Genomic DNA, 20,275 nt, shown 5'->3' with positions numbered 1-20,275 from the left:
ACTATTTCAGTCAAATGTTTGTTGTCTAGCCATTCAATAATTCAGCAAAAAAACAATTGTTATAAATGATGATAAATAATAATAATATTTATAATTCACTTTATATTAACTAAAATCTCAGTGCTACTGGTTAAAAGCAAGAAAGGGCAAATAAAATTGATGTAACACAAGTTGCAGGTTAGACTGCAGTTAATCTATAAATGCGTATCCCGGAATTATCAACATTTTATTGTCAGCTGACAATGATAATGTTGTTCTCCTCCGTCAAAAGTATAAACACACATCATAAACATTCAATGGTCTTATAGATCCAGTTTTCCTAGCAAAACATTTATTGTTCTTAATTTATTGTCAGGGCACAGTCCAAATATTGCAAATGTGAGATGCAAGTGTCTTTTTTGGAGAAATTCCCCCCAACAATCAGATTCTTCCTTTTTAATTTTTTTTTACTGTAAGATTGGGATTCTTAAAGATGCTGTGAAGCAAATTCCATGATTTGCTTCTCAGTACACTATATATGTGTGAACTGAGTTCCTGAAAGCATGTGCAAAGCGTGAAAACCATCGCACTGAAATGTGCAGTTAGACTGTTTTTCTTCAGTTTTCAGCTCAGGTTTTGTGACCGATCTACGTCAGATCACAGACGGTTGCATTCTATTACTCAGCTGATACAATGCAAAGACAAAGTAATTAACACATAAAACACTCAGAGACTGCAGGTATGGCTGTTCTGATATCTGCAATTGATTTAGCTAGTGTTGCTGTTGTTGCTAAATTCGAGGGAGCAGACCTTCAGCTCCATCAGGCGACAGGCCCCCCCAGTCTCAAGCAGAGAAAACTGCTGATTTTCTCACGATTTCAAAGCCTAATTTAACATACTTGTCTGTGTTTTTTTTTTTCTTCAGACTTGGATGGGTAGTAAACAACACATTCTTCTGTGGTGTGATGAACTTAAAACCCATTTTCAATTCGACTTCACAGGATCTTTAAAGAATGTATCTCTGCATAGGTGGCCTAACAGAACACGCTTCAAAGTTGTCACTTTCAAAAGGGTGGCATTTTCACTTCATCAGGCAAAGATGTCTGAAAGTTGGAAAAATATTGGGCTAGTCTTCTGGCATTTTGGGGTGTTTTGAGTAGGGGTGCTCCATCAGGATTTTTGGGACTGATCGTGAGAAGTATTATCGGCCAATACAGAGTACCGATCACCATTTAAGGAGTGTATTTGAAGCCTTCTGTTTATCATGTAGCATTATCTTCTAACTATTGTTAACAACAATGTATATTAAGAATAGCAATGAAGTTATTATAAAATATCATGAATTAACAACAACTGTTTATTTAGTGGCAGGAAACATGTTTTACATATTCCACTCTCTTTCTTAGAGACACTTTTTAGAGACGCAACATAAACCATAGCAGCCTATGCTGGGTTATTGAAAACACCTTATAAACAAATGGAACTATCCTGATGATTTTTTTAAATAAAAACAGAATAAACGGTCTTTATAAATTACAACTTTAGACTATAAAATGCCTTAGTCAAAATATTGTTTTTCGCCTTTATAGCAAGTACCTGAGTATTTAAAATGATTATCTGCCGATAATGAACGGCGACCGATCAATCGGAGCACCCTTACAGGGCTCAACATTAAGGCTTGTCCGGGACAAGTGTATTTTTTCTTGTAGAGCAAGTTGATTAATTATAATATATAAAGGTTACTGAACAACTCTCCTTTGTTGACAGTAAGAGTCACCTAGTCTAAGGCTGTAGCCTACTTATAACAACAGAGCATTAATACACTATGCATGTTGGCCTAAAGTATTAAAAAAAGACATTAAGCAAACTCAACAGATTACTTATCGATCATTTGTAGTTTATAAGAAGTACAAAGAGTGGATTCAATACGCTTCATGTGGCTCTCTAAATTTTGGACGCGCTACAAGCACAAAACGTAAATAAACATCCTAAACTCCAAAACACACCTTTCGGCAAAATATGTAATTTAAATCCTCTGTAAAAATGCTAAGCCTGTTGTGCCCTCTCCTCATTTGCAGTCTGCTGCAAACCATAAAGGACATGAATGGTCAGGGCTCAAGTCTCACGCCATGCATTACATGCCAAACTTTTGATAAAACTTGAGAGCCCTGAACTGTGATGTTTGCGAATTGTTTTCTGGTGAACGACTATATTCTCATTGTCATCTGCCCCAAACAAAACTATTTCCATACTGTAAGGGTGGTTGTCAACATGCCCCCACCTCTCATATGCTCAAGTCTGGAGTTTCTGGACGGTCTGATTGGTTGTCCTTGTGTATAAAAGGAATTGTAATGCATTGTTCTGTGGATTCTTCATCTCCTCAGTTCTCCCTTGTCCTAATCCTTGCTCACCTCATGCTTTCTATCTCTGGTTTACAATAATCATTGTAGTGTAGGTAAGAGTTAACCTTCATGTTGTAACATGTTTGCCTTGTAATTAATTTCATTCATTTGCGATGTTATAATATGAATATTTAATTTTAACCTTACTTTGACCATTCTTGTTCTGATTTAACCAATAGAATCAAATAACAGCAATTCTATTTGTATTGGCATTATTTGATTCATGCTAATGCACTGTTCAGTTTCCCATCTTCCTTCAAACCATAGGGGAATTTCGTTTTGGTTGTTTGGCCAATATTTAACCCCCTACAATACGTAGCTAGTCCACTTTTTTTGTTGACAACTTTTAGTGGAGCCCATGCAGCATTAGCTGCTTGTCCAGTGTTGCCAATTTAACGACAATGGACCTCATTCTCGAACGCAGTTCAAAATAATTTAAGAAGGAATTTCTTCTGAATTGGATTTTGGAAAAGATTTGGCATTCATGAAAGTTCTCTCATCTGGGATTTGTTCTGAACTTCAGAAGACTGTCCGAACTCAAAGTAGCAGTCGTAAATTGGCCAGAGTTGTCTCAATTGCGATTCCTTTAAAAACCGCATTTAAGAAAACTCTCTGTGTTAGAAGTGTTAATGAATTTGTGAGAAACCGTTGGTGATTGCGTTCACATCAACTCTACAGACATCCTCGGATTCAAATAATTATAAGAATTTACCTTGCTTAATACGCACACTGTTAGATCCAGTGGAGAACAATTCCACTGCTCATCTTACTGGTATGATGTTGTAGATCCAGTGGAGAACAATTCCACTGCTCATCTTACTGGTATGATGTTGTATGTGACAAATAAAACCTTTAACTTGCACTTGAACATCATATAAATTCAACCAGGACATCCAATTATCACTGATCACTCGACCTATTTAAAGGGACAAGTGTGCACCCTAGGCATACAATATGGCACAATTGCTTTTCGCTTGGACATAACGTGCATTCCTGTTGCTTTCCTAATTTTGTTGATTCTGACTGCACACGTCACTGCTGTTGTGTGCCCTTATAAGGAGCTGTCGGGGCGTGTATGTATGCAAATTCAGGAACACGAGGACGCGCTTTCAACTTAAGAAATCTCTTCTGGGGGAGCACAGCTCAGAAAACATCTGCTGCGTAGGGACACATTTTCAAGCGTTCATGAATTTGGCGGATGTCTTTTTCTTATGTTGTTTTTCCGAAGCCCGTAAGAAACATTTCAGAAGAAACTTCAGAAAATTTTCGAGAATGAGGCCCATTGTCACAAGATTTAGTGACTTTTTGCCTTCCCTAGTGAAAACAAAATCGAATCTACTAAAACTTCCTAAATTACAGATAACAATAGATAGTACACTATACTAACCCTAAATGCACAAGAACCTGTTCCAACCCTATAACCTATTCTAACCTAAGTGGAGTACAGTACAATAGTGTAATGTCAATGACCATACAGGAGCCTGTTGGCGAGGTACAGTGAGGTACAGTGAGGTACAGTAGTGCACGTTACTGATAGAGCAACCAGTAGCTGAAAGTGACAGTGTATAAGTGACTAGTGTGCAGAAAAACAATGTCCATATCAGTGTCCATTCAGAAGCCTGATGGCCCTTGGGTAAAAACTGTTGTCCAGTCTGCTGCGGTAACGCCTGCCAGAAGGCGACGGGGTAAAGAGACTGAAGGATGGGTGGGAACAGTCTCTTAGAATCCTGCCGGCTTTCCTTAGGCAATGTGTGTGGTAGGTGTCCTGTAGGGCTGGAAGCTTCCTGCCGATGATGAACTCAGCAGAACGGACCACACTTCGTAGGGCCTTGCGGTCCCGGTCTGTGCAGCTCCCATACCACACTGTAATACAACCAGTCAGAATGCTCTCTATAGTGCATCTGTAAAAGTTAGTGAGTCCATACCAAACTTCTTCAGTCTCCTCAGGAAGAAGAGGCGCTTACGGGCCGCTTTGACCACCTTGTTCGTGGGAACAGACCAGGTGAGGTCATTGCTGATGTTCACCCCGAGGAACTTGAAGCAGCTGACCTTCTCTACTTCCGATCCATTGATGAGTAGTGGTGCATGCTCCTCCTCCTGCCGCCTCCTATAGTCCACAATCATCTCCTTGGTCTTGCTGATGTTAAGAGAGAGGTTATTGTCCTGACACCATGATGTCAGGGTGTCAACCTCCTCTCTGTAGGCTGACTCGTCACTGTCAGAGATGAGGCCCACGATGGTTGTGTCGTCAGCAAACTTGACAAGGAGGTTGGAGCTGCGCGTTGCCGCACAGTCGTGGGTGAACAAGGAGAACAGGAGAGGGCTGAGCACACAGCCCTGGGGGGTGCCTGTGTTGGTGATCAGAACGGATGAGGTGCGGTCACCGATTCTCACCACCTGTGGCCTCCCCGTCAGGAAGTGGAAGATCCACTTGCAGAGGGAGGTGCTTAGTCCCAGGTCCACAAGCTTGGAGACAGGTCTGGAGGGAATGATGGTGTTGAATGCAGTGCTGTAGTCAATGAACAGCATCCTCACATGTATTCCCCTTGTCCAGGTGGGAGAGAGCAGCGTGCATAGTTAGAGCGATGGCATCGTCTGTAGACCTGTTGGACCGGTATGCAAACTGCATAGGGTCCAGTGTGGGGGGCAGCTAGGAGCAGATGAATGATTTGACTAGCCGCTCAAAGCACTTCATGATGACAGAGGTCAGTGCTATTGGGCGATAGTCGTTCAAACATGTGACCTTGGTGTTCTTGGGCACAGGGATAATGGTGGTCCTCTTGAAGCAGGTAGGGAGTACAGACAGGTTAAGGGAGAGGTTGAAGATGTCACTGAAGACCCCTGCCAGCTGGTCAGCGCAGCCCCTGAGGGCCCTACCTGATATGCCGCCTGGGCCAGGTGCCTCGTGAGGGTTGATCTTCTTAAAGCACAGCCTCACCTCAGCTACAGTTAGTGTAGGCACACCACTGGCTTGGCCTTCAGGTAGCTCCACTGCAGGGGGGTCACTGTCTCTCTCAAAGCAAGCGTAGAAGGAGTTCAGCTCGTCTGGCAGTAGGACAGAGGACTGGGTCTCATTGTAGCCTCTCCCTTTGTAGTCTGTAATGGCTTTAAGTCCACTCCACATGCGCCTGGGGTCAGAGCCATGGTAGCTGGACTCCACCGTGGTCCTGTAAGCCCTTTTCGCTGCTTTGATGGCCTTCAGAAGGTCGTGTCTGGCCTTCCTGTACTCATCAGGGTCCCCAGAGTTAAAGGCGACAATGCGGGCTCTCAGCTTGGCCCGGACCACGGCATCAACCCAGGGCTTCTGATTTGGGAAAGACCGGACAACCTTCTTGGGGACAACGTCGTCAATGCACTGCTGGATGTAGCTGGAGACAGTGTCTGAGTATTCATTAATGTCCCCATCAGCTGCTTCCCTGAACATTAGCCAGTCAGTGGTGTCAAAGCAGTCCTGGAGGGTCGTCACACACTCGTCACTCCATAGGTGAACTGACCTCTCAACCGGTTTGACCTGTTTAAGCTTCTGTTCATATGCAGGGAGGAGAAGAATGGAGGTGTGATCAGCCTTCCCAAAATCAGGGCGGGGGAGGGGTTTGTAGCTGCCCTTGAATGTTGTGTAACACCACTCTCCTTACGTAAGGCCACAAGCATCAGTTAATAACTGCGCAGCTGATTAGGCGATTTTAGCGACGTATTAGCATGTGTAACGTTGTTAGTGTGTAGTAGCAGCCGGTAGAGGCACTAGTAAAGTTTCTGATGGTGGTGCCCATATCATCTGCGGAGGCAGAGCGCAGTTACAGTGCGTTTCGCAGATTGAAAACAATCAACGATCAACCATGACACAAAAAAGGCTCAATGGCATTGCTCTGTGCCATATTCTCCAAGACGTAGCCTACTTGACAAACTGGACAGACAAGATTTTGCCCAGCAATATCTTCAGGGAAATGAAAGGAGGAGAGAGGTTTTTGGGACCTATTGAGTCTGCTTCTAGAGACTAGGCTACATTTGTTTGGCTGCAGAGGGAATTATTTCTTCTTTTTTTTTTAATAAATTTTGTTTATGATTGGAAAAAATGTTCAATGATAAGTCATAGGGTGAGTTCAGGTAAAGTGGGACAGTTATGCATTTTGATGATTTAATATGTGCAAAACTGACATCCAATCACCAGAGCTGATCTTGACTCGTAAAGACACACTTCTAGTCACTATGCAGTGGTTTTTATTTGTCTGACATCATCAGAGGAGGCGTGATCTGGCTTGGCAAGAGTTCTTTACAGAAAAAACGCATTGAAAGTTCAGCGGCATATGACATTATATTTCTCAATGATAAGGCTGGCAAAGGAATTTAAATTAAGTTACAATGAGTACTATTGCAGCATATTGAAGGGGTTTAACCACTGATTGAAACACACACAAAAAATTGTAAAAATATAGCTGCAGGCAGCAATGCGGGTTCCTCCGCAAAATGGCAAAATATTTTAAAAATGTACAATGTAGAAGCAAAACAACTTCATGTTTGGCCAACAACAATAGGCTGAATGGGGATTTGAACTCATGAGCAAAAGGTTACAAGTCAGTCTCTCTATCCTATCTGCCACACACCAACTGTTGAGATTTTATGAATAGAAAGGGCATAGTATTACCTTTGGTCAGCTTTGGGACAAAGGTTAAGAAACTGTCTACATTTCAATGTCAAATTGCATGAAATTACACATGGTACTAATTCAGAATGAAAAAGCCAAAGCCAACTAGAGAGGGTACAATTTCTGGGGAAATTGTAGGGTGTGCTTGCTTGCGTCGGTTGCAGGTGGGTCCGTTTTCCCATCTAGTGATATTTTCAAGCATTTAGCCTACTCATATTGCATAATTCATTAAGAACACCCTTTGAAACAAGAAAGCCCCTTTGAAACAAGCTACTGTAACAACGTTGTCACTGGCAGTATTTCAGATGGAATTCCGATTCAAATAGTACCGTCTGCTAACTGAAAATAAGCCCCCCCAAAACGTAAATAAGTTCGATATTAATTTAGGGGGACATGGCTAATTTGAAAGCAGTTTGCTACAGGCAAGCACACCCCAATAAGGTTTGAAAAACCATCAGTCAAAATGATATTGTATTTATTGACACAAAGATATTGAGGCAATGTTAACATTTACATAAATACAACCCTTTCAGCCATTTTGTATTACATTTCTTATTCCATTTCACCCTATACAAAGACACATCTGCCCACACACAACTTCCATCCATGCTGTTTCCCTCTCTCCCAGCAAAGGTCATGCCAAGGGAGAAATGCCGTGGCAGCCACATTGTCGTAAATAATTATTCCAGTTCCCGTGTATAGTGCAAATAAATCAGAGTGTCGAAGTGAGGAAAATCCTAAGTCCGTACAAGTCAAAAATAAACCAAGTCCAAAGGTTGAAAATTATTCCAAGTGTAGACAAGTGAAAAATAAACGAAGTCTCAACGTTGAAAATTATTCTAAGTCCAAACCAGTCAAAAATTAGGCTAAGTCCCAACAGATGCACTGAAACTCAGAGTATTGATGCAAAGGTTTATTCCAACACAGGGTAAAAAAAGGTATCCAAGTGAGTAAGCTCCCAAGAGCAGACTGGCAAGTTCTCTCCAAACGTCCTCTTATATACTGTATTTTCTGCCTATTTTTTGTGTCATTTTTTGCTATTGGTACAACACTGTTGGTCACAGATACATTATGCATCCTCACATTATTGGTACCTTTCTGTTGATGACCATTTCTACGCTTTGTCACCCAATTGGCCCCTATACTAGGGTTTCTGATTACAGAAGTTGTGTCACGTTGGCATGTCTGTCCTTACATAAATCTGACCATGTCCAGGCTCGTGTTGGGTGCACACACATCTTAGACTTTCTTCTAGTTGGTATGGGATGCTTGTGCTTTATAAACATAGAAAACCCCTAGACACAGACCTAGGCCTGACCTGGGTGACAGTTTCAGACTTGGTTTGGAGGAGTTTTCCTGCAGCTTGGCCCTATGTGTACGTTCTATTTTACGGCTAGGCCTCTGCATTCCTTAGAGTGGTACTTCCCTATCCTGCTTTGCTAAAACCAACGTTTCACACTTCTATTGCTTTTACTCAGTCAGAGCTTAGCATCACATTTCCCATAATACAACTTAGAGTATAATATAAGGAATAACTGAGACATTCACTTTTCAATTAGATAGTTCCATAAATGTAACCCATCTCCATCATTTTCAGCAGGGTGACGTAATTTTCTTCATCAACATGAGGTCAAATCAAATTTATTTGTATAGCCCTTTTTACACGCAAGCATGTCACAGAGGGCTTCACATGCGCCCATAGAACTGCCCCTCAACCAACCTAAACCCTCAAGGAAGACAAGGAAAAACTCCCAGAAAAACTCCCAATGGGAGAAAAAAATGGAGGAAACCTTGGGAGGAGCAATTCAGAGAGGGATCCCCTCCTCCAGAGACGGTTGGTAGGAGAGAGGAGCAGAACACAAGCTAAACATAGTCATACATTGTCAATGGGTTTTGAAACACCAAAACCCATTGTTCGCCTTTATAGACGTTGAATGGGACCGGGAAACTCGCTGTTGGCCGTCATGGAGACTGGATTCCGGGTGACGACCTGGTCCAGCGTTGGCAGACCGACAGCCAAGCAGGTCCTGACAGCTCAAACCCCCCACACCACAGGGAATGTATGGGGGGGGGGCAGAGAGAGGAGAGTAGGGATTAGAGAATGCCAGGAGCAGCTAACAGTTACAGTCATCATAGAATGAGATCCCCACCGGTCAAGTGTGGACTAGTGCAGCAATTTAACAGAGCTAAAAAGGGTATTTGATGCAGCCCCACACACCAAAACAGCGACAGCCCCCCTCGGTTGGAACATGAAATCTGTTCCAGGGGAAAGAACTCTAAAATAGGTTATACTTATATACGAATAAGGATGAAAACAACCAGTCCCCCGTTGTCTCCAACTAGTAAAAAAAAAAACTATAATAGTAACAAGATACAGTAACAGGTTTACTTTATTTGTAACATCTAGATGGGCAATGTGAACATAAGCTATAATTACAATTTAAAAGTGACATGTGATACACACATAGGCAAGCACACACCCCAGGTTTACATAGAAAGTACACACATACTTCCCTTTAACAGTCATAGAATTGACTAAACAAGAACGTTTTTAATCTAGTTTTAAATGTTGAAACAGTATCAGCCTCCTTAATTGAGATGGGTAATTTGTTCCAGAGAAGAGGTGCTCTATATGAGAGCGCCCTACCTCCAGCTGTTTTTTTCTTAACTTTGGGTATTACCAGATAGCCGGCATCTTGAGATCTTAGAGTCCTAGCGGGGCAATAGGGTGCAAGGAGACCGGAGAGGTACAGTGGTGCCAATCCATGCAGAGATTTGTAAGTTAATAGTAAAACTTTGAAATCAGCTCTGGCTTGAATAGGGAGCCAGTGTAAAGAGATAAGAGTAGATGTTATATGATCAAACTTTCTTGTTTTAGTCAATAGTCTAGCAGCAGCATTTTGCACCCGCTGTAAATTTTTTAGGTAGGTAATTGGGAGGCCAGAGAACAACACATTGCAGTAGTCCAATCGGGACGTATAAAGCATGTATTAGTTTTTCAGCATCATCCTTTGAGAGGAATTTTCGTATTTTGGCAATATTACGTAGATGGAAAAATGCGGTTCTGGTGATTTGCTTAATATGGTACACAAACGAAAGGTCTGGGTCCAATGTGACTCCTAGATTTTTTACCAGCTGGCTTTGAGATACATTGACGCCGTCTAAGTCTAATGTCAGATTGGATAAATTATTTCGGTGTTTTTTTGGGCCAAAAATTTGAACCTCGGTTTTATCTGAATTAAGAAGAAGGAAATTTGCTGTCATCCAAGTTTTCAACCCGGAAACACATTTTTCCATAGCATGAGGAAATTCTCCAGGCTTTATAGACATGTATAGCTGAGTATCATCTGCATAACAGTGAAAATATACCCCAAAACTTCTAATTATGTTTCCTAAAGGCAACATATAGAGTGAAAAGGGAGGGCCTAGAACTGAACCCTGTGGTACTCCGTATTTTACAGTGGAGCTCCTGGATGAGCAACCATCATAGTGGACATATTGTGATCTATAAGATAGATACGATCTAAACCACTGAAGTGAAGTACCAGAAATCCCAACATAGTTCTCCATACGTTCCAGGAGAATCTCATGATCCACAGTGTCAAAAGCTGCACTTAGGTCTAGAAGAACCAGGACAGAGCTAGAGCCCGCGTCAGAGGCTAATAATAGATCATTGACTACCTTGGCTAATGCAGTTTCAGTGCTGTGGTGAAGACGAAATCCAGACTGGAGAGGTTCATAGAGCTGATTTGAGGAAAGGTGCTCAGTAAGCTGTTTTGCCACAGCTTTTTAAAAAATGTTGGAGAGAAATGGCAAATTTGAAATTGGCCTGTAATTGCTAAGACAACCTGGATCCAGGTTTGGTTTTTTAAGAAGGGGCTTAATAATAGCTTGTTTGAAATCGTCAGGGACTTGTCCAGTTACAATAGATTCATTAATAATACTAAGCATGGGTGGTCCAATAATAGGGAGAAGCTCCCTACAAAAAAAAGTTTGGCAGGGAGGGGATCGAGAAGGCAGCTGGTGGGTTTCGAGGAATCTATAAGCTTGATGAACGCTTCCATAGAAATAGGGTTAAAGTGAGTGAGAGCCTCAACATGCAGCATGCTGGGTACCGAAGGTTTAGGTAGTCCAAACACATGCCTCCCACTATTGACACATTTTCCTCAAGATTGCTGGAAAACAGCAAATATTGTAACTCTTCTTGAGTTTATCTCTTTCCAGAATCTCAGTCAATGCACAATTTACAATAGTCATGTGGGCAACTGGGCTAGGCCAGAGCTCATGTTCAGCTCCTTGTGAGAATAGCCTATGACAGTGCAGCAGCCGACTCTCTGGTCCTATTAAAATACACAACATGCACAATCAAGGTGACCAACAAGATTATATTAACTGATAAACAATAATATTACAAACATCTAAATGAACAAACACAACAACTGAAATCCCTCGCACGGCTGTTGTAACCGCACTATTTCCCACAAGTCTTTGCCTTTTTTCCGCGCTGCGGAAATCACATAGACTTTGGGCGTGTTTTATAGCGCCACCTATGAGCGCACATGGGCCACTAGCCGTCTGGGAGTAATGACTGGCCTGTTGTATCATTGGGCCAAATTGGAAAAAATCGGGTCCAGGTCTTTTTGAGCTATTGGGCCATTTAGCGGAGAAATGTAAGAATAAGAATACTAACATAAACAATAGGTTTCTTCCTACCGGAGGAACCCTAACAATGCTTGTTAGTAAAATGGGACATTTAGTAATGCTGTGTTTATGCTTTAAAAGTAATTTTATTAAACAGTTCTCAAATGATTAATACCAATGCATCATACTGCACTTAAGTTCCCAACTAAATAACAACTTACTCTGTCATCGAACCGGCGCTTTCAGACTTGTAAGCGTGACCGCTAACGCTAGTCCAACAAAATGCTAACGCAGCGGGACAAGCTGGCTAGCACATAGACTGCAGATCACTAAGGTTTACATCAGTTACACTTTATGCCCATTGTAGAAGTCAACCCCCACAACTAAATGAATCTTGCCACACCCTTGCACCTAGCATTGTTGAATATAAACTAATTATTATTATATTAGCAGACTAGGCTGACAGACAATGACTGTCCCACTTTTCCAGACAAGCTGTCCCACATTACCTGAAAATGCTGCCTGAGTGAGAGAGGGGGTCACGTTATGTTTGAAAGTGTTTAGCTTCTAAAATATTGTGTATTCCCATTTCATTCCAACATGAAAATGTTCCTAAGCCCTAAAACGACTTACAGAAACACCACTGGGGCGAGTTAACCTGTTCTGGATCCTTGTCTCGCCGGTGAACCAGAAACGCTGCGCCCCCCTCCCTCAGTGAGAAAGCACTTAGTTCCCAAAAATATTTTTTTAGACGGTTACACAAATGATACATCATTGGAAAGCTACGATTCTTGTGCTTCTATTGAAATAAACCAATTCAAGCTCAACTCGCAACAGTAAGTACCGTCAATGTCTTTGTCCGGTAACATTTCCTTCAACAATGCCAGAGAAAAAAGTTTTACCTACCTACCATTACTTCGGAATGTTCCAGGTATGCACACAACCCATCAAAACCTCTTCTGCGTAATTCCCAAAGGTCCAAAGTATCTAACTATGTCGAGTAATTGTCCAAACAGTGAATTATATCCACACATAGCCACGATCTTGTTGCTTCATTCTTCCTTTGCCAATTATTATTTTTTCAGTCTTCCACAAACAATCGATCATAGGACATGATGTGGGTGGAGTAGAAACCCGGGGATAATCTTAAAATGGCCGCTACACTCAGAGGTTTTGATCGACACCTTGTATGAACCTATAGGAGCGTCCATGCCCCCGCTGACAGCCCTCTAAAGCCAACCAGGTCTGTGCGTCCCGCCCCCCCCTGCCCCCGCCCCCTCTACACAATTTTTTCTAACTGTCTTCGACTGGCTCTGAAATGAGCTAGTTATCCTTGTAGCTTAGCGCTAGCTGTAAATGGCGATACCCCATATGCCAGGTTTTGTGGAGCCTTCAAAATAAAAGTTGATTGCGCAATATGTCAGTGTTCTTTGTGTGCCAATCCTGGGAATCAGATAAAGCAATACACCAATGTGTTCATGCTTCAGTTTTTGTGTTTCAGTAATACTAATGAGGGATTTAGCTGTTATATATGATAGTTCTAAGTACCACCTTTCATTAGAGATAACAATTATACCTTTTTATCCTAAGAATTTGACCTTGGTGAGAAGGGTCCTGGATGTGCTCTTATAAAAACATGTGTCAAATATGAATATATTGTGGTATCATGTTTGACTTTTGATCTGAATTGGGTAAGGCTTCAACCTGTGGTCCAATTCTGTCTTCCAGCTAATACCTACCACCTCTAGGCCTCTTCAGGCCTGTGTTTTCAAAACAAAATCTAGGCGGAAATAGAAACTTTCACTTTCCCTGTGTTCAAGCTTCTATGTCTCAACACCAGTAGGACTGACAGGGGTCCTGACAACAAGGAACATAACTTCAGAGTGTCAGCTTTCAAAAGAGTCCATTTACATGCATCTACTCCAAATGGTTCAAGAACAGCAGTCAATTTACTTTGGGTATGCTGTTTAGGGGTTTTTAGGCACATTTAACAGGTTTCAGAAGAGTTTAACAGTTATTTTGTACGTTCACTGAAGCCTCTACCAAAACGTTTCCCACATTACCTGAAATCACCCCACTTGCAGAGAAAAAAAATTACATAAAAAATTGACATTCAAAAATGTATTTTTATTTATGTAAATCTGTTTAAGTGTTTATACTTCCATGTTCATACACATTGTTATATTTGTAATAATTTACATCCTGCTGAGATCAGCAAATATTTAAATAAAACATTTGCAGAGGGCATGAGGTTTTGGTGTGTGATTGACATACTAATGTTCATTGCAGCTTCAGTATATATACATATATATATTATACAAAATAACTAATTGAGTTGGAATCATTTGCTGACAGCTTAGTCCCCCCCAGTTCAAAAATTCCATCTGCATTGACATCTGAAGAGGTCTGTTCTTAACCACTGATCAATTAACAATAATTAAATATTACAACTAATGATTATTTTTCTACTGTTTAGAATGCTCTGAATATAATAAACAATATTTGAACTGTACTCTGCTATATTAGCTCATGAGAACATGGAACGCCAGATCCATTTCGAGGAGCCCTATCTAAAGCCTCAACAAACACGTTCCAGCACCATGAATGTGGCATTTTCTGTCTGTGCTTGCAAAGGCTATGTTGATGTCACCCCCTAACATTTCTTGTGAGAGTAAAACCTCCCATATTGTGATACTGTTTAACTGCCCTTCATTCCTGTATTCTTTGTCCAGTCTTCTGAGATGCTCAACTTGACACTTGTATCAGACACCTGGACCTTATAGATCTATAACAAATCCATTGATTTTGTCTTGAACTTGTACTTGGCAATTCACTTCATTGATTAAGTACCCAATTGCTGTGAAAGTACCATCTAATACGTCTATACAGACTAACAATACAGAAATAAATGACAGATTGACGAAGGCACGTTAATTTTCCGACCGTGCCTTTGCGCCGTACAAGAAGCACTCTCTAGCGACCACAACGTGTCAGTAACAACGTCTCTGTCTGAAGACTCGGTTGTCATTTGACCCATAACAACGCTTCTAGTTAGTAAAACAGTCTCTGCGCTTCTAATGTTTAAATAATAGCATGATCCACACCAAAACAATAACGACAACTATATAGTGGAATGATATTGTTGGGCACACTTTTTATCCCACTGATTTGATCGAGTGCGAAGATATTATTTATTTATTTTTCTCTTCACTGTGGTCAAATGACTGGTGCTCCGCTTGATAGGTGTATCTTCTAAAACAATTTAAGATTTCAATCAGAATAAAGTTTAATTGACAAGTGTAGATAAACAAGGAATTTACTTTGGTGGGCAGTTGCATACAGTAAACATATAATAAACATAAGAATCTTCAATATATGACACATCATTTGAAATCTTACAATCAGTGCTTTTATAATCTGTAAAAAAACTGAGAAATGACCTTGGCCGAAAACAGTGCCTTTTCATCAGATTGTCACAAATGTCCACTTTAAATGGAAAGGTTTTCTATTGTTGAATTTTAATAATAAAAAACCTTGCTCACTTAGCAGTATTCGCGCTTGTCCTCTTGTCTTTAATGAGTTTGTCATAGTTCTGTACAGTGGTGAGATTATTCATTTGTCCATTGCTTTTTTGTTTCAGACTGTAATGATTCCTGGCCCTGAGCTTAAACCAGGTGAAGAATTTGAGACCCTCAACTTTGAAGTTCCCAAGCCCAAGGCCATTCAGTGGCACAAGTAGGCCACAAGGGAACAGTTACTTACTGTAGGCTTCTAATATACATGGCTGTATAGTTTTCCGAGATTATATTGTATACACATTTAAAAAAATTAAATATGTTGCATATATTCTTTATTGCAATAATACAATGAGTACATGTTGATTCAAAGAATACAAAAATAAAGGATCCCAACTGCTTTTTCATTTTTTTATTTTGCGTGAATCTGTATTTAAATCATATTTCAATCCCAAATTATATAAAATTAACTGATATCCCACATGTATCTCTGTCTACATTAAAAAAAAAGATATAGGTATTGGATTTATTTAGCACATCAATTCAACAACACAAGAACATGCAAAAATGTCACAAAATGTGATCTACAGCAAATACAGCTACAATTTTATTTGTATTGTATTATATATAAGCATTTTTATCTTGCACTCAAGGAATATGGTTAGTTTGAATTGTCAATTATATTATAAACACTATTTTATATTTATTGTGTTTTTGTAAAGTTACATTTATTTGTAATATTTAAATTGTTGTCACAAACTCTTGTTGGTTTGTAATTGATCAAGTATTCATTTTGATGCACTGTAAACTTGAAATTTCATAGTTAAGATATAAAGTTGGACATAGGGCCACCATAACATCATTTGTTAAACATTTAAAACTGTATAAGCTTTCAAGTTAACCAATTGGGACTGGCGGTATGGATGTTTTTTTCCCTGTGTGTCAAAACATTTAAATATCGTTTCGCAACACTCACTCACTTTGTACTCTTTGAAATAACTAATGGACCCCACAAGGAGGGGTTAACGGAATGTTTCAGATGGTAATAGAATCACTCAAACACACATAAAAGACTATTTTAAGAAGGATTAAGTAGGAAATAATTGAGAACTTGGTTTCTACCCTGCTTTGTTGGCTGAGAGAGTGTCGAGGTTTGGCACTACATGTTGCAGAGGGAGCACTGTAAGTAGTGTAGTTGGTCCAACACATTTCACTAACTTAATTGTAATCTTCTGGTATGAGGGAATCACTTTCTGTGTTGATTTATTTCATTAATTTGCATCCCTTCAGAAACCATACTTGATGTCACCAAGTACTAACTGGTCTACAAGTCATCTGGGAAGACAAAGGCCTCTGCAGCACACTCAGCATCGTCATCCTCTTCATCTTCTTGAATGTCCTCAGGCTCCCATGTAAAAACATCTGAGCCACAATCATGCTCTGAAATTGAGCCGGGTTTAGTCTCTTCCATCTCCCAAGGGCAAAGAGCATCACGCCGAGTCAAGGACATATTAGCTTTAGCCTCCACCACTTCTTGCATTCTTTCAGCAAGCTGTCCATTGTCTATCTCATCAATAGAAGAAGCGGCCTGGATTTGTATGACATCCTCTGTGAATCCTGATGGTTCTTCAATTTTGGATGAACGTACATCTACTTTACTGCTGTCTTGTTTTATGTGTTCAGGTTGTCTGAAGACGTCTGTATTCTTTGTCCCTGGTTCTGTATTAGTGCTTTCTTGTCTTTTGATAGTCTTGGTTTTTGTAGTTTCCTCAAGACAACTGTCTACATGAGTGTTGTATTCTCTTATTGGCTCCGCAGTTTCCCAAGGACATATACATTCGCGACCACTGTCTTGTCTTTTTGTTGTTTCTGGATTTTCAGTTTCCCAAGGACAAACGTCTACTCGGATGCTGTTTTGTCTTTTTGTTTCTGGATTTTCGGTTTCCCAAGGACAAACATCTACTCGGGTGCTGTCCTGTCTATTTATGTTTTGGGTGTCATTAGAAACATCAATCTGCCTCGTCTCTAGTTCCATAGTATCCCATGGACAAACCTCTACACAAGTGCTGTTTTGTGTTTTTGTCAGAACCCCATCTCTCCCCGCTGTCTTTAATGGTTCTACAGTTTCCCATGGACAAATGTTACTTTCTTGTCTCTTCATTCTTGTGTTTCCTTTGATTACGTTTGTTTCCAAATTACATACATTTGATTGAATAAGTGAATCTTGTCTTTTATAGTTTTCAGTATGAACATTTCCACTCTGACACAATTCCTTATGACACAATTCGACATGGACACTTAGTTTCTCCTCCGTCTTTTCAAATACATCAGTTTCCCAAGGACAAACATGTATTTGAGCACTGTCTTGTTTTCCTGGCTTCTCTTCTCCTTTTGAGAGAACCTCAGTGCTACTTTGAGTCTCTGTTTCTATAGATTTATTTGTATTCTCTTTTGACATTTCTAGATCCTCTCTTTCCCACAGACAATTTGATTCAGTGTCACCCTCTGTATTATTTTTTGCTGTTTCCTTACAAATATTTGCTTTCGTAGTTTCAGTTTGAATTGGATTATCTGTATTGCCAGGCTCCCATGGACATACATCTATTGGACTGTTGTTGTGTCTTTTTGGTTCAGGAAAAAAGATAACTTCACAGGCATGATGTCTTTCTTGAGATTTGGCTTGGTTTCCAGTTTTCCACAGACAAATGTCTGTCTTTTGGGCTGGTGTCTCATTTGAAAAATATTCTTTGGTTGTTAGGTTGGTTAGGGATAACTTTGGGCTCTCTTCTTCCCAAGGCGGTTCAGGGAAATCCCATGGGTTGGCTTCTGATTTCTGCTTTGCCAAATTAGATACAGTTAATTCTGGGTCAGTTTTACGTGGTGTTGTTTTGTTAGTTTGACCATTTTCAATCAAATCAGTTGATATATTCTCTAATTCCCACGGACAGACATTAACTCTCACAGTCTTGTGTGTTTCTGGTATCTCAGGTAAATTCTTACTCTCTTTTGGTCTGACATTTTCATACATATCATCAACTTTTGTGAGGCATTTACTTTTATCCATAGGACATTCCAAATGTAGACTCATTTTAGTTTTTGATGTTTCTGAGATGTTTGTTTCTGAGATTTCCCAAGGACATATGGTTTGGGCTCTTCGGTTAAGTAGTTGAGATTTCTGCTGGGACGGTTGACAGAATGAGGTGTTTGTGGGTGTTGATTCCCAAGGACACACATCACCACGGACACTGTCCTGGCTCTTGAGCACCACCTCCTCTTGCGATTCCCATGGACACAAACTGGCACGTTCAGATAGCTGTGCTTCTTCCACCTCCCAATGGCAAATATCTGTTATTGTACTCTGTGCTCTTTGTGGTGATTTATGGGAGGGACCAGGGACATCTAATGGGCAAACATCCCCAAAGGAAACACCTATAGTAGGCATAATTCTGTTACCACCTACTCTGTGCATTAAAGGAGTTCTAGCTTTTCTGGACATTTCATTGGTGCTGTGTGTACTGTTTTGCCTGGACACAAAAACGTTTTCATACATGCCATCCTTTTGTATGTCCTCTAAGTCCAAAGGATAAACACCAGACTTTACAATCACAATTCTCCTTGGACTTCTTTCTGAGGAATCACCTGAGGATAGTCTGACTGCAGCCTGTTTCACAAGACAAGGTTTTGTGTCTGTTGTCATGCTTCTTTTTTGATGCGTCTTTCGCTCCACACTTGGGTTGCTACAAGGATTTTGTCCTGCGCCTAAACTGTCCTGACCTTTTAGTGAAATCAAGTTGTCTGTCCTGTCCTTTACTTTTTCATCCTTTCTGTTTTTATCTTTGAGGCTTCCATCAACAGATCCTATGAATGCTTTCACAGAGAGCCACTTTTGGGTGGATGTACGGAAAGAGAAGACCCGTTGCTCCTTTGCAGTTGTTTCCTGGTCTGACATTAGAGAACCTGACGCACTACGCAATATAGGACCCTGGGGCCCAGGATATTCACATTCTCTATCATCCCTGTCTTTGCATGGCTCACCAGTAGTGCACAATGCAAGAGGAGGGGGTACCAAATGATCCCAGGGGCAAATATGTTGTGCTAATGGTGACGATAAACTGTCTGGGTTCTTTGACTCAGTGCTATGAGACAAAGCATAGGTAACATGCCTCTCGCTCTTGTCAGTCGGCTGTTGTTCCTCCAGCTCCCAGGGACAGATCTCTGCTTTATCAAAGGACAGAGACTGGAGAGCACTTGTAGTTTGGTCCTTTATTGTGACTTCCTGCTTGGACTTAATCTGCATATTTAAGATATCTGTGCCTACCCGGAACGTGTCCTCAAGACTGTGAGCCTTACTGGAAGTTAGACTTAGTGATTTATGGAGCTTGTTGTGATCAGGATACAGGAGATTGCTGTCTACTGTGAGGTTGTGAGCACTTGCTGACTTATAGACCAATGGGGCTGTGTCTAATGAGTCAGTCTCAGAACGTTGGGATGCCCTTTTTGCTAAATTGGCCCACATTATTGAGTCATGCAATGAATGGTCTTTGTCCCTAACATGGTCATGTTCACTCTGGGATTTGCACAGCACTGGTGAAAGCTGCCATACTGATTCATCTTTGTAATTCACACTCATGGTTTCTAACGTCTTTTTACATGATTCAGTGTGGGAAAGGCTTCTGCTATTGAAGGGTTTCTCCTTGTCTTCGCGGCTGCATTGCCTACTCAGGGATTCTGGGATCTCGGTGATTCGCTTTATGATTGACCTGCTAAGTCCACGGCGAGAGCTGCGCTTCTTCTGTAAATGAGGGTTGTTAGTTGTCATCTTTTTGGTCTTGTGGACCTCCAACTGGGCATATAATTTCTTCAATTCATCCTGGCGCATGTAAAGTAAAAAAGCAAGAATGGGAATCAGGGAGGATGTTGGAATGAATGAGGAGAGGAGAATAATGAGTTACAAGTACAGTTAGTTGAAGGACCAATTCATTACATGAGTAATAGGGAAGAAAAGGGACGGGTAGAGAAATCACAGGTCATACCATATTATTCATGTCTATTCTATAATTTATATTGATTAAAAAAACACACAGGGCATTTAAATT

General features: G+C 40.7%; 2 protein-coding genes across 3 annotated transcripts in view; one reads left to right on the top strand and one right to left on the bottom strand.

Moving 5' to 3' along the window:
* The window catches only part of mrpl45 (mitochondrial ribosomal protein L45), a 48,401-nt gene extending 32,247 nt beyond the window's left edge, over positions 1 to 16,154 (top strand). For both annotated transcript variants that reach the window (XM_047043895.1, XM_047043898.1), the window contains one exon: positions 15,305 to 16,154. In XM_047043895.1, the coding sequence (XP_046899851.1) occupies positions 15,305 to 15,403 (99 nt within the window). In that variant the 3' untranslated portion in view covers positions 15,404 to 16,154. The remainder of the gene's footprint in view (positions 1 to 15,304) is intronic.
* Positions 16,155 to 16,183: 29 nt separating this feature from the next.
* The window catches only part of gpr179 (G protein-coupled receptor 179), a 66,407-nt gene continuing 62,315 nt past the window's right edge, over positions 16,184 to 20,275 (bottom strand). The window contains exon 11 of the mRNA XM_047043894.1: positions 16,184 to 20,049. Within this exon, the coding sequence (XP_046899850.1) occupies positions 16,504 to 20,049 (3,546 nt within the window). The 3' untranslated portion in view covers positions 16,184 to 16,503. The remainder of the gene's footprint in view (positions 20,050 to 20,275) is intronic.

This window comes from Hypomesus transpacificus, chromosome 21, assembly GCF_021917145.1.
Source record: "Hypomesus transpacificus isolate Combined female chromosome 21, fHypTra1, whole genome shotgun sequence".
Taxonomy (NCBI): Eukaryota; Metazoa; Chordata; class Actinopteri; order Osmeriformes; family Osmeridae; genus Hypomesus; species Hypomesus transpacificus.
The sequence above is the reverse complement of the archived record's forward strand: the minus strand, read 5'-3'. Positions and strand labels throughout refer to the sequence as shown.